Source organism: Crocodylus siamensis, chromosome 2 (assembly GCF_052110815.1).
Source record: "Crocodylus siamensis isolate JL-2025a chromosome 2, ASM5211081v1, whole genome shotgun sequence".
NCBI lineage: Eukaryota > Metazoa > Chordata > Crocodylia > Crocodylidae > Crocodylus > Crocodylus siamensis.
The window spans coordinates 68329423-68341393 of record NC_143396.1 but is presented as its reverse complement, the minus strand read 5'-3'; the positions used below and the strand labels follow the sequence as shown (position 1 = coordinate 68341393).

Genomic DNA, 11971 nt, shown 5'->3' with positions numbered 1-11971 from the left:
TGGGGCAGTCACCTCGATTTGCACCCTTCTGCCCCTAGGACAGCCCTGCCTTCAGGCCTCACCTGAAGCGAAATAAATGGGCGAACCAAGTGACAGAAAGGGGGCCTGAAAATAATAAAACAAAAAAATTACAATTGGAAAAAACCCCAAAAAGTTGTAACATTGTGCATATACAAGACTGGCAATGTTATCAATTGCCAATGAACTATTTAAAGACATCGATACCACAAAAAAAAAAAAAAAAAAGCCACAGGCTGGAATTTTTATAAAAACGTGATGTGACGTAAAAAAAATAGAAAATCAAATGTTCCCATCTTTGTATTTGTTGTCTATTAGCGTTTATAAAAATGGTATCCCCCCATTGTTCAGTTATTATTATCGTTATCTGGGGGGGTGGGAATACTAGAAGTTGACCCGGGGCGCCAGGAGTCTGGGTTTGGCACTGCAGGCACCTACCGGCTTCAGGAGCAATTGTGGAGGCTCTGCCCTCTAAAAAACCTCAGGACTCTCTCATTTAACTCAGTCCCTTTCCTCCTGTCCATGAAGAGGCAAGACCCCTATGCCAGGAGGAGCACCTGGCTCGATTGACGAAGGTTTGCTCGGAGCTGCTCTGAGGGAGGCGAGCCCGAAGTATCAGGCGCACGGAATGGGCGGGCTGGGCTCTCCGCCCTGAGGGAAGACCCCAGCCAAGGTTCAAGGGGCAGAAGCCGGGAGCCTCTTGGCTGCCAAGCGCCGCTCGCCGGGGAAGAGGGAAGCAAGCCGGGCCGTGGGCGAGCGGTGGGATCCCGCGGCCGTGGGGCAGGAGGAGGAGCGAAGGGGCCGGGCGGCGGCGGCGGCGGTGCGCCCCGGGGCTCCGCCGGGCGGGAGCAGCCCCGAGATGCGCCGGCCGGGCGCGGCCGGGGAGGCGGCGGCGGCGGCGGGAGCGAGAGCGGGAGCTGGAGCCTTGCGCCCCAGGGAGGCGGCCGCCGCAATGCCGCGGAAGATGGAGAAGTGCCTGCAGATCGCGCCGCACTCCCTGGCCATCGTACTGAGCCCCGGCGAGCCCGGGCCCGCGCGGCAGCCGGCGGCCGAGGCGGGGCCCGGGCGCCGCCGCATCGGCTACGAGGTCTTCGCCGACTTCAAGCAGGAAAACATGCAGCACTTCTGGAACCGGCGCGTGACGGCGGCCGTGGCCGAGACCTTCTTCCTGGGCTGGATCGACGAGCAGGTGCTGCTCGTGCAGGGCAAGGAGGAGCACCTGGGGGTGCTGCGCGAGGGCTGGGCGCGCCGCGCCCTCAAGCCCCCCGCCGGCTTCCGCATCCAGTGCCTGGGTAGGTGCGGGCAGCCCGGGCCGCGCGCGGGACCCGCCCGCAGGGGGGGCAGTCCGAGTCGGGTCGGGCCCCGGGCGAGCCGGGCTCCGGCCCCTCCTGGGCCCCGCCAAGGCGGGCAGCCGGAGCCCCCCGCCGTCGGAAGGGGCGAGCGGGAGCCTGGAGCTGCCTCCTGCCTCCCCACGAAACGCAGCAGCAGCAGCAGCTTTCTCCTCGCGCCGGCATCAAACGCTCTGCGGGCTGAGTAGGATCCCGGAGGGGATCCGAGCTCAGCAAGGAGGCTTTCAGCCCGGGTCCCTGGCCAAAGCACTGCCCCAGATATGTGTATATGCATGGCTATCTGTAGATATAAGTCTAGACGGACAGATAAATCTCTAGCTCTGTTTCGATATAGATATCGATAGATGTATATGTGTATCTAGATCTCTCTACAGATAGATGTATACACATATCCATCTCTGTATCTATACATCTACCTGTCTAGATAGGTGTATGTATATCTGCATCTATAGATAGGCATATTGATAAATAGATATACATATCTACATATATCTAGATAGGTAGATGTATAGATATAGAGATCAATCTATTGATAGATGTGCATAGATATATAGATAGATGTATATGCATACCTATATCTAGAGATAGCTAGAAGTATATAGATATTTAGATAGCTGTATACCCATGTATCTATTTAGATACGGACACACGTATAGCATAAGCTTTTGTGGCTTTGTTAGGGAACCAGGTTGGAAAGATGACTGGTTAAATTTAGATTACCTCCCGGACAGTGTGTATGCATTGTTCTTTTCCCAGGCCTTGGAATTGATTTGTACTCCATTAAAACTTTGAGACTTATTAAAATGAGAATGAACCAGCAACATCAAGATCCATAAAGAGTTTCTCAGCAGGTACAAACTGAGTGATAGCCAAGTTCAGCACAAAGTTTGCATTTCCCCATAATGTTTCAGCTCACACAAAACATAGTTATTTGATACACATATTATACAATTTGTTTTTATGCTCAATGCATTGCAGAGCATAAAAAGGAATGAGCAGAAAATTTAAGTCATTAAACATTTAGGTTTCTTTTGTTCCCATTCATTTAACTGGTTTGGGAACCCTGTGATTCCTCAACAGCTAAAGCATGTCATATGCACACCTTGTAATACAGTTTAACCTGTAAAATAGAATCAATGGATATTGCAAAGTTTTACAATCTAGCTATTATTGCTCAGCACAGGTGTGGCATTTTAGAGATGTGACTAGTGCAAAGTGTGTGTGTATATATATATATATATACTTTGGTTACTTTATACCAGGAGTGGGCAAAATGTGGCCTGGGGGCTGGATGCGGCCCAGCAGGCCATTTTATCCAGCCTGGGGGGCCCCTAAAAAATTTAGGAAATTACTGTTAATCTGCCCTGGGCTGCCTGTCATGTGGCCCTTTATGGCTTGCCGAAACGCAGTAAGCGGCCCTCTGCCCAAAATAATTGCTCGCCCCTGCTTTATATGGTACAGATCTACCCTGCCTTCCCTTGTCTCCATCCAGATTCAACAGATTCTTTTCACTAGGCTCACTTTCCTGATCACAGATACAATTTCAATGCATTTATCATTCCGCAAGTTGACCACATCTCTGTAAAAAGCCACACTGGTGCTGAGCAATAACAGCTAGATTGTAAAATTTTGCAATACCAATTGATTCTATTTTACAGGTTAAGCTGTATTACAAAGTGTGCATATGACATGCTTTAGCTGTTGAGGAATCACAGGGTTCCCAAACCAGTTAAATGAATGGGTACAAAACAAACCTAAATGTTTAATGGCCTAAACTTTCTGCCTATTCCTTCTCGTGCACTGGAATGCGTTGTATATGACAAATTTTATAATGTACATATCAAATAAATGCATTTTTTCTGTGTGCTTAATTAAACATTACAGGGATATGCAAAGTTTACATTGAACTTGGCTATCAGTCAGTTTGTATAGGCTGAACAGTAGACTGCTCTTTTTGAATGCTAAATATCGATATTTCACTTTCCCCATATCATTTTAGTAATTCTTAAAGTTTCAGAGGACTAGAAACAGTTTTTAAATTCTCAAAACATTTACCTGAACAGAAAGTAAATAGATAATATGTGCTATTCTGTAAATACAAGTGATTGTTCTTAAATTATTAGTTAATAAGGGTGTTCAGTTATTTAAGTTCAAACATGGATTGAAAATGCTAGAGATAAATGTAATAGGATCAAATTTCTAATGTATTCCCTCTCTAAAGAGTAATTTTAAAGTGTTATTTAAAATGTCTATTTTACTTCAAACATCTTGCCCAGGTTAGTTTTCTTCCACCCATCCTTTGTGTCCACTTGTCAGAACCTCACAACAAAATTGATGGGAGCTTCTGAGGAATGATACGTTTTTAGATCCTCCTAAGAATGTTTGTAAAAGTGAATACTGGCACTAGTAGTAAAAACTGACCTCTAGTTGCCCTGCTAGAAAAATAGTTTATAAAAAATCTTGGATAGTTGCTGCTCCACATGCTTGGTGTCTTGAATGTATTTGTGCCAGCACAGGCATTTCTATTGTAGAAAAACAAAAGGATTAAACTAGGAGTGAACTTCTCCTGCAGTACAGCAAAAGTGGTATTTGAAATAGTAATTGGTAAGTCTGTCATGTTTTGATGAATGAAGATCTAAGTAATGGTGCTGTCCCTGAAGGGAAAATGTTGCATTCATGCAATATTTCAGTCTGCAGTCTAGGAATTAATATGTCTTTCTAAGTTTGCTTAAAAAGAGAGCACTTTGTTGGATTGCACACACAACAGAAATGTTTGCAGTAGTTAACATGATCATGGACAAGGGGCTACACTTGGACTCTTTAATGCATATTGAGAGAGTGATGAAGGATCAGGAACTAAAATGCGGATGTGTAATTTGCAACTTGTAGGCACAATTTCACTTACAAAGGAAAGATCAAGACTGGGGGTTTGGAGTACAGATGTAAAGATTGTATTGGTGTTCCATGGTTAAGATGGTTGGCTGGGAAACAAATTGCTGTTTTCCTTGTACAGAACTTTATCATTTGAATTTTATAAAAGTGGTTTCCTAAAACAGCTTACAGAATTGAAGTGATGTCATGACTGAAGTTGTGTATCTTTTGAAAAATAAGATATTTTCTTGCTTTTCCCATACAGTTTGGCTGAGAAGAAAAAACCTGCAATTTCCTTTTTTAAAAATTAATCACACAGATAAAATAAAATCTGAGATTTTTATTTGGCTTTTTTGCCTTATGAATATTTCACTGGCCACTTGTACTAATACAGAGAGAGTCTCTCTGCCTGAAAAGTTTGAACGATACTGTGTGAAGAGGTCTTGAGCTGTCTGATTTTTATACTGCTCGGTCTGTATTTTTAAATTAAACTTTTTCAAACATGGCAAATCATCTAAACTATTCTGAGGACTAAACCCAGTGTAATTTCCCTTGGGTTTAAGTTAATTGATAAGCCCTCTTTCTACACAGGGCAGTATTTCTTCTGGCCAAGCCAATGAATGGTGACCTGAGAAGAGTGTCGGAAGTCCTCTTTTTGTTGGGGGGTTTCCTACCCTTTAAACCTTTCAAAAAGGGTGGGAGAAATTTGGGCAAGCAGTGGGTTTATGTCAGACTGGGAACTGAAACAAGAATTGCCTTAAATGCCACTAGTTAATGAAGAGAAACAGGAGATTCAGCAAGGTTGCTAAGTGTTTACATCTCTAACTTTTTAAAAAATATGCCAATTCATTGTTTTCACCTGCCCATTGGAGGTACGTGCAGAGGTTATGCCAGCTGGTACGGTATCTTGTATAGGCTTTGTGGCTCCAGTGGGTTAAAGCACCTGGGTGAGAATCATGGCCTGAATAAGATTAGAGGTTAGTGTGTCTTGTAGAGGGTTGGTTTCTTATTTTATCTTGACATGTCTGGAATCCACACAGCAGGTTTGCCTATTGAGCAGGTGGAGTCTATAAATTCCTTGGTCTTCATTGTGCAGAGGGCTACTGAACATTATCCTATGATTAATACATGAAAAATAAAAAATGAAATTCAAACAGGACATGGGATTCTGTTTAAAACATGGAAATCTGAGGACACTGACAGATGTTACATTTATTGTGCAGTTGGTTTGTTAAATTGCATGATGTAACCTGCCACATATTCAGTTAACTTTACATACCACAAAATAGCAAACCATTGAAGAACACCCTTTGTAGCTGGTTTGCATGCTGCTTTAATTTTAATTTAATTTGTGTGGCATGTGAAACCTTGCCCAGAGTCCTGCATGCAGGCTGCATTGTGGAACTTTTAAAGACATCAGGGTCCAGGGAGCAAATGGACTCTCTCCCCCTTTTCCTGTCGCAATGTTTCCAGCCTTGCCACATAGCCTGCACTTAGGGCAAGGCTGAAAACTTGAGCCAACAGGCTAGCCCTGATGGGTATACCCTGGCTAGCCCTGATGTGGGTACATCCTGTAAACCCACATAGTGTAGCCCCATGCCAGCCTACATAACAGGGCCATAAACTTGCCAGTGTGCATGGAGCTTGCTATCTGGATCTAGATCCTAGGTATCCTAGGCACTGGCAAGTTGAAGGGGCATGTCAGAAAGCCTGGCACCGGTGACCAGTCTGTGATGCCACACTTTCTGTGGCCTCCTTTAAACATCTGGGTGGTGAGGACTAGGTGTTCATGCAGTGGAGGTGTGGCAGACTTTATCCTGCATCCCCAAAAGTATGAGTCCTCCAGCCAGGGTTGCCAACCCTCCAGGATTTCCCTGGAGTCTCAAGGAATTAGATGTAAATCTCCAGGAGAATGCTGAGTTTCACACTGTAGATAAATGATAGGGCATTCATTAAAATAAATATTAAATGTTGAATCCCATTTATATAGTAGTCCAGTAGGTTTTTTAAATGTAATAGTAATGTGCATTTGCCTTCCGGACATAAAATTCTTGCACCAGAATCTGTAACTGATATACACAAGCATGCGGGTACATTTGTGTTGTATGTTGTGGGCACGTTGCTGTTCTGGAAACCTCCTGGAATAGACTCAGAGTTGGCAATTCTGCCTCCAACACACATCTGGCATGGCTAGACATATGATTTTTGGGGGCGGGGAGGGCAAGGAATCTGGGATAATTTTTTTCAGGTCGTAGTCATGTGACTAAATTAACATTTAATAAGTTTCATAGATTATATAGACATTATTACTGAAAGGGACCTTGCAAGATCATCAGGTCCAGCCCCCTGGAAGTCAGCTGGGGTCAAATGATCCCAGTAAGATAAGCATCCAAGTGTTTCTTAAAAGTGTCCAGAACATGTGCCTGCACCACTTCTGTGGGGCGTCTATTCCAGGTCCTGGGGACTTAGATAATAGAGAAGTTTTTCCTTATGTTCACCTAAAACAGTCTTCCAGGAGTTTGTGACTGTTGGACCTTGTTTTGCCTTGGGATGCCCTGGTGTACAGACATTCTCAAAATTCCTGATGCACATCCCTTATGTACTTATCGGCTGTCATCAAGTCCCCCCTGAGTCTTCACTTCTCTAGGCTGAAGAGTCCCATGGCTCATTACCAGAGGCCTGACTTGTTTAAAAGTTTGTGTTAATAAGTAAGCTTTCAGATATGTGAATAACATAAATTCCTTTATCTTTCTTTATAAAATACCAGGCCCTCAAGATTACATCTGATTATTTTTTAAATATTAAATACTGATGTGTATTTTGTGTTAACAACTATGAAACTGTACCTGGAATACATCAGAATGCTTGCCTATGAAATATCAGACTTTCCTCATCTTATTTCTTTCTAAAAACACTAAGTATACACACATCAGTTATCTACAAAGCTCAGACTATTTGTAGACAGATTCCTACTTCCATGTACTTCTGGCATTTAAAGTTTGAAACTGAAAAATCTACATCGTTAAAAGAAGAGCTGAAAGACTGGACAGGCCTGGAGTCGCAATCATCTGTTTAAATGTGTGTAAATGCATTTTCAACAAAATTAGGTGCTTCATGTGTAAATGATGTGAGATTTATTGAAAAGTGTTCTTATGCTTTATTTCCCATCTCCTACAAATCCATAGCAGTGAATAGCAAGTCTGAAATTAAATGTTTTCTTTTATCTTTTGTATCTTTATGTAGCTTTAAACAATGACAGAATGAAAATGACAAGAAATTGTATGGGTTTTTTTTAAAGAGTTGGGTAGGTAATTGGAAGCTGAATGGAAAATCTGGCTAGAACTTCGGAGCTGAAGCTAAAGCTAGAGGGTTGTTTTGGCAATGGCTACAATCTTTTTCATATCATAAGAAGAGTAGGCAGTGCTCTGCTACTATGATACAATAACAAGATTAAATACTGTCAGTGAAGCTAACCTGTTTGCTTTTAGGATTTTTTCTGCCACGTAAGGTAGACAGGCTAGCCAGTTAATACTATGGATTTGGATTCCTGTTATATTTTCCTTTTCTAATGCCTAGATGGTTGAGAAAGTGGGGTATAACTTTTCTGCTATGCCCCCTAAGCTTATGGGTCTGGCAGGGGGAAGGTGACAGTGTACATTTCTTGTCATTAAACCTTGGGTGGGGGGAAATGCAATGCATTTCTCCATTCTCTTTGCTTCCTTCCCTGCTGTATTCACTCTCTAGGGGTCAAGGGTGTTTCCTCATTTTTCCCTTTAAAGGACTGGCACACATGTATGTGTTTGTGAGACCAGAAGGGCTTGGACAGATGATTGTGCTTTCCTTCCCTGTGTAATGTAAGCGCTGATGTGGCCCACTGATTATGGATGCACTTTTTGTTTTTAAGAGCACTGGTGAAATTGTAAAATGTTTGTTCATGGTGGTGGTTTGGAGCATTGACCTGGCTGGACAGAGGGTGGTACTGGAGATAGGGGTTGGGTAAAAATGAGTTGTTTAGAAGGATGGCATGAAAAATTTGTGTAGCATAGGTATATACAGCCATATCAGCAGAAAATGCACAAAACGGGAGGGGAAATCTATGAGGAGCAGGTAATTCCTGAAATCACCCAGATTTAAGAACAAGCAATAATTTTCATGCATCTCAGAAGTATAAAATCCAGTTCACTCAAGTTTCAAGAGCTGCTCAGGGACATAGTATTGTCACCGCTTGCTGGTATGCTTGAACCAGAAAGTAAATAGGTTTAAAGTGCACCTGAGATTTTGTCATCCAATTCTAGTCTGTCTGGTAATGTAGAATCCTGCTCTCCTCCACTGGGTGAGAATATTAAGCAAGACCAGAGCTGTTTTAACAGCTACAGTGTTGGCTTTTCTTAGGAACATGGCTTTTACATATAGTTTTAAAACTTATTTCTGTGTCAGCTTTTTATACTAAATGGTAATTTTGTAATAGCTTGTAATGCTCTCATTTGCCATTAATAATCAGCGTGACTTAGACATTAGGAAATTGGAGGGTGTGTCTGAATTTTAAGTTGGCAGGAGAAGCTTTGAAAAATGCATGAAGACTTGTATGCCATCTTCAGTTTTATATCTAAGCCTGTTTGGGAAATCTTATGTAAACCAGCAGGTCCCAGTGATGAAATTAATAATCTATGGTAGAATTGATTTCAGTCGTTCGTGTAATTGTACAACATACCTGTCACTTAGGTCTGTGTATATATACACACTGGGTGCATCTACACAAGATGCTATGTCGCCGTAGTGATGAGCTACAGTGACATAGCTGATTGCTACAGCGATGTAGCATTGGCAGGCATGAATTGTGATGGTGGTTCTGCTCAGTCATTTAGTACTTGCTTTAGCTAAAGTACTTAGGTAAAGCAAGTACTAAATAACTGTGCAGTAACAACTGTGCAGTTGGGCATATGTATAGATGTGCCCAGTGGGTATTTCTGGTGTTGACACCCCTTCCATTTGCCTGCCTGGTCTGTGTGTCAGTATGATTTTTTTTTCTCATATCTAAACAAATCACCTTATTGCTACATCAGCTGTTTATGGACATCTCCACTTCAGCAGACATTCTTTCATGTTTTCATCTCTTCTTGCGTTGACTGCTGTAACTTCCTTCACTGTTGCTTATGTTTGATTTTCATCTTAGACAAAGAATGTGTTTGAAAGATTTCCGTATGCTTTATAGAAAGGCCATGACATTTTTTTAAAGACCAGATTGGTAGAGGGTTAAAAACAAGTTGTCAAGGTTTACTATAACTCTTTGGTAATGCCCAAAAGTAGTGGCCTCAGTTAGAAAGTGATATTAGAACTTGAGTTTTCAAGAAATGTGTATGCAATAATTAGACTAAGTAGCACCAGTTATAATTTAGCAAAGTGGGCCCTACTGGAGTATTGTCCATTGTCCATATTCTACCATGCGTAACAGTGGAGAAATTATTTGTGTTGCAGCTAAGTGCTTCCATTCGCTTCTCTCCCCATCATGTCTCCCCTATCCCCTAAAATTAAATTAACACCCTATTAATTTAGCTTTAGGAATTCTTTCACAGTGATTTTCTAGTCATTAGTGGACAGCTGTAGAGATGTCAACAATTGGGCATTAAGTACTATTCATTTATATCCAGCCATAAAACATGTATAGTCTTTTTTCTAACTGTCTCTTTTTAAACCATGAAAACTTCTTTTCAGTGAGGGAGTGTTGGGTTTCCTAGTAATAAAACCTCTGAGGAGGAATCAGACACACATTTGTATGCACCTTTTGTGTGCCTTATATTGCCATGGAAACAAAGGGTCAATAGTTTTTACCTGGAGTTGAGTAGTGATCCCCAAATAATTTTTCTTTCCATTAAACATTTACAAATAATCCTAAAACAAAAATGTAACAAAGGATTGACAAACTGTAAGAGTATGATGGAAATACTTACAAATTTGTGGGAAATAGTTCCTGACTTCAGGGAATATTTCTACTAAACATCATAGGCGGTTTAGGGTAGCATAGGTGGTTTAATTTATCCTGGAATAGTTGCTTGTGGATTTAGGGGGAGGAAAAGAAAATCATGGATATTTGCCATGTGTGACCTGTTTACTCTTTGAAATAATGACATATACTATTGATCACCTTGCAGTGGAATCCTTTTTGGAGTTGGCTAACACAAGTATTGCTTGTATTTGTATGTTTCCTAACAGTAAACAGCTGTGCATGGGGGGGTTTCAATATTTTTCTAAACTTCATAAAAAGCTTGAATGAAAATTAAATCTATTACTCTGTTTCTTTTTCATCTCTTCCTTAAAGCAGCTCCTGATCCAGAAGCAAAACTAAATACAATGATGCACTGTATTCATTGTACTATGAGAATAAAGGATTTATAAGGTTAATAGGCAGCTAGTACTGTATCCTCCATTTCCCACCTCTTCCCCTCCTCCCCCTTACAAAGAATGTTATTGTATACAAGATAGAGAACTGAGTAGGGATAACAGCTTTATCAGTAAGCTCTTTCTATCTAAGCTTTCAGTTAAGCAACTGCCCTGTGTATCCTATGCAAAAAACAATTGTAAGAAAGTTGAGTTTGCAAAGTGGTGCACTCAAAAGTCAGGATATGCCAGAGTGAAAATTGCATAGGAAGCCATAGGTTTTTCCATCCTCTTCATCTGGCTGTTATGATACAGCGAGTAATTAAAATGTGTATCATTTTTCTCGTATTCAACTCGAGTATTCTGATGCACAGTGAAAGAGGCAATTGTAAAATAGTATTTTCAGTGTTTAATGTGGGCCTCATTCAATTCATGCTGCCCAGCCTCCACACTGAGCAAGCCTGTGATCCTCTGTTTCCCTTTCTGAGTTAATATTCACCTACCTCTTTAACTGTAAAAGCTGAATGGCAGGGGACAAGGCAGAAATGCATCAGATAAGCATGTGGATATTTTCTGTGTTGAGGGATATGTTACCTATGGTTGCTGTTGTTTCTTGTAATTCCCCTTACCTGAACAAGCCCTAGTAGTGGAGGCAGCCTGTAGTCTTTTGCCCAATCTATAAGCAGTAGGGATCAGTGTCAGAGGGAGGGAAGCATTAGGACTGTAACTCATTGTTGCTTTTGTTAACTTCTATGGTGCCCTCAAAATAGCAAACACCATAAATTGTGACTTTCATTCTCTCCGGCTACTATGGACTCTGCAGAGTGAGTACACAGATTTTACTTTGAATTTCCACTTTTTAGATTTTTTTCTTTAGTTAGTAACTATTAAAACTTGTTCATTTGCAATTAGAGGTGGCCTATACAATCAATTTGGCAGTTTTGTGAAGCAGGAGGCTTTGCTGTATCTAGGCAAGGTTATGTAAGCATTTTTTAGCTTAGCTTAAATTTATTCAGGTTCTTTTAAAAAAGATTGTCAGGTAAAATTGTAAGTACATTTTCTAATTAAACAAGTTTTTTGGTACTTGTTATCCAAATGCAGCTTGACACATACAATTGGAATTTAGCATTTTAAAGTTTTACTTAATGAGTAGAAAGAACTACCTTAAATATACTGGTTACCCAAATGAAAAGAGAAATTTTTGTTTTTATTTGCTTTTCTAAACCAGGGGATTATCTATAATTAATCTGTAAGTAATTGAATTTTTTTCTAGCCATCATGTCTTTCAAGGTTTTTAAGTTAAGAAACCTATTTTTTACTGATTTGAAGAGGAAATGTTTCCCTGCTGTTTCACCTCC

The 11971-nt window shown here is 41.2% G+C and overlaps 1 protein-coding gene across 1 annotated transcript in view; it reads left to right on the top strand.

The window, feature by feature from the left end:
• Positions 1 to 774: 774 nt before the first annotated feature.
• STOX2 (storkhead box 2) overlaps positions 775 to 11971 on the top strand; it is a 262892-nt gene continuing 251695 nt past the window's right edge. Inside the window, exon 1 of the mRNA XM_090036116.1 lies at positions 775 to 1310. Coding sequence (XP_089892242.1) covers positions 878 to 1310 — 433 coding nt within the window. The 5' untranslated portion in view covers positions 775 to 877. The remainder of the gene's footprint in view (positions 1311 to 11971) is intronic.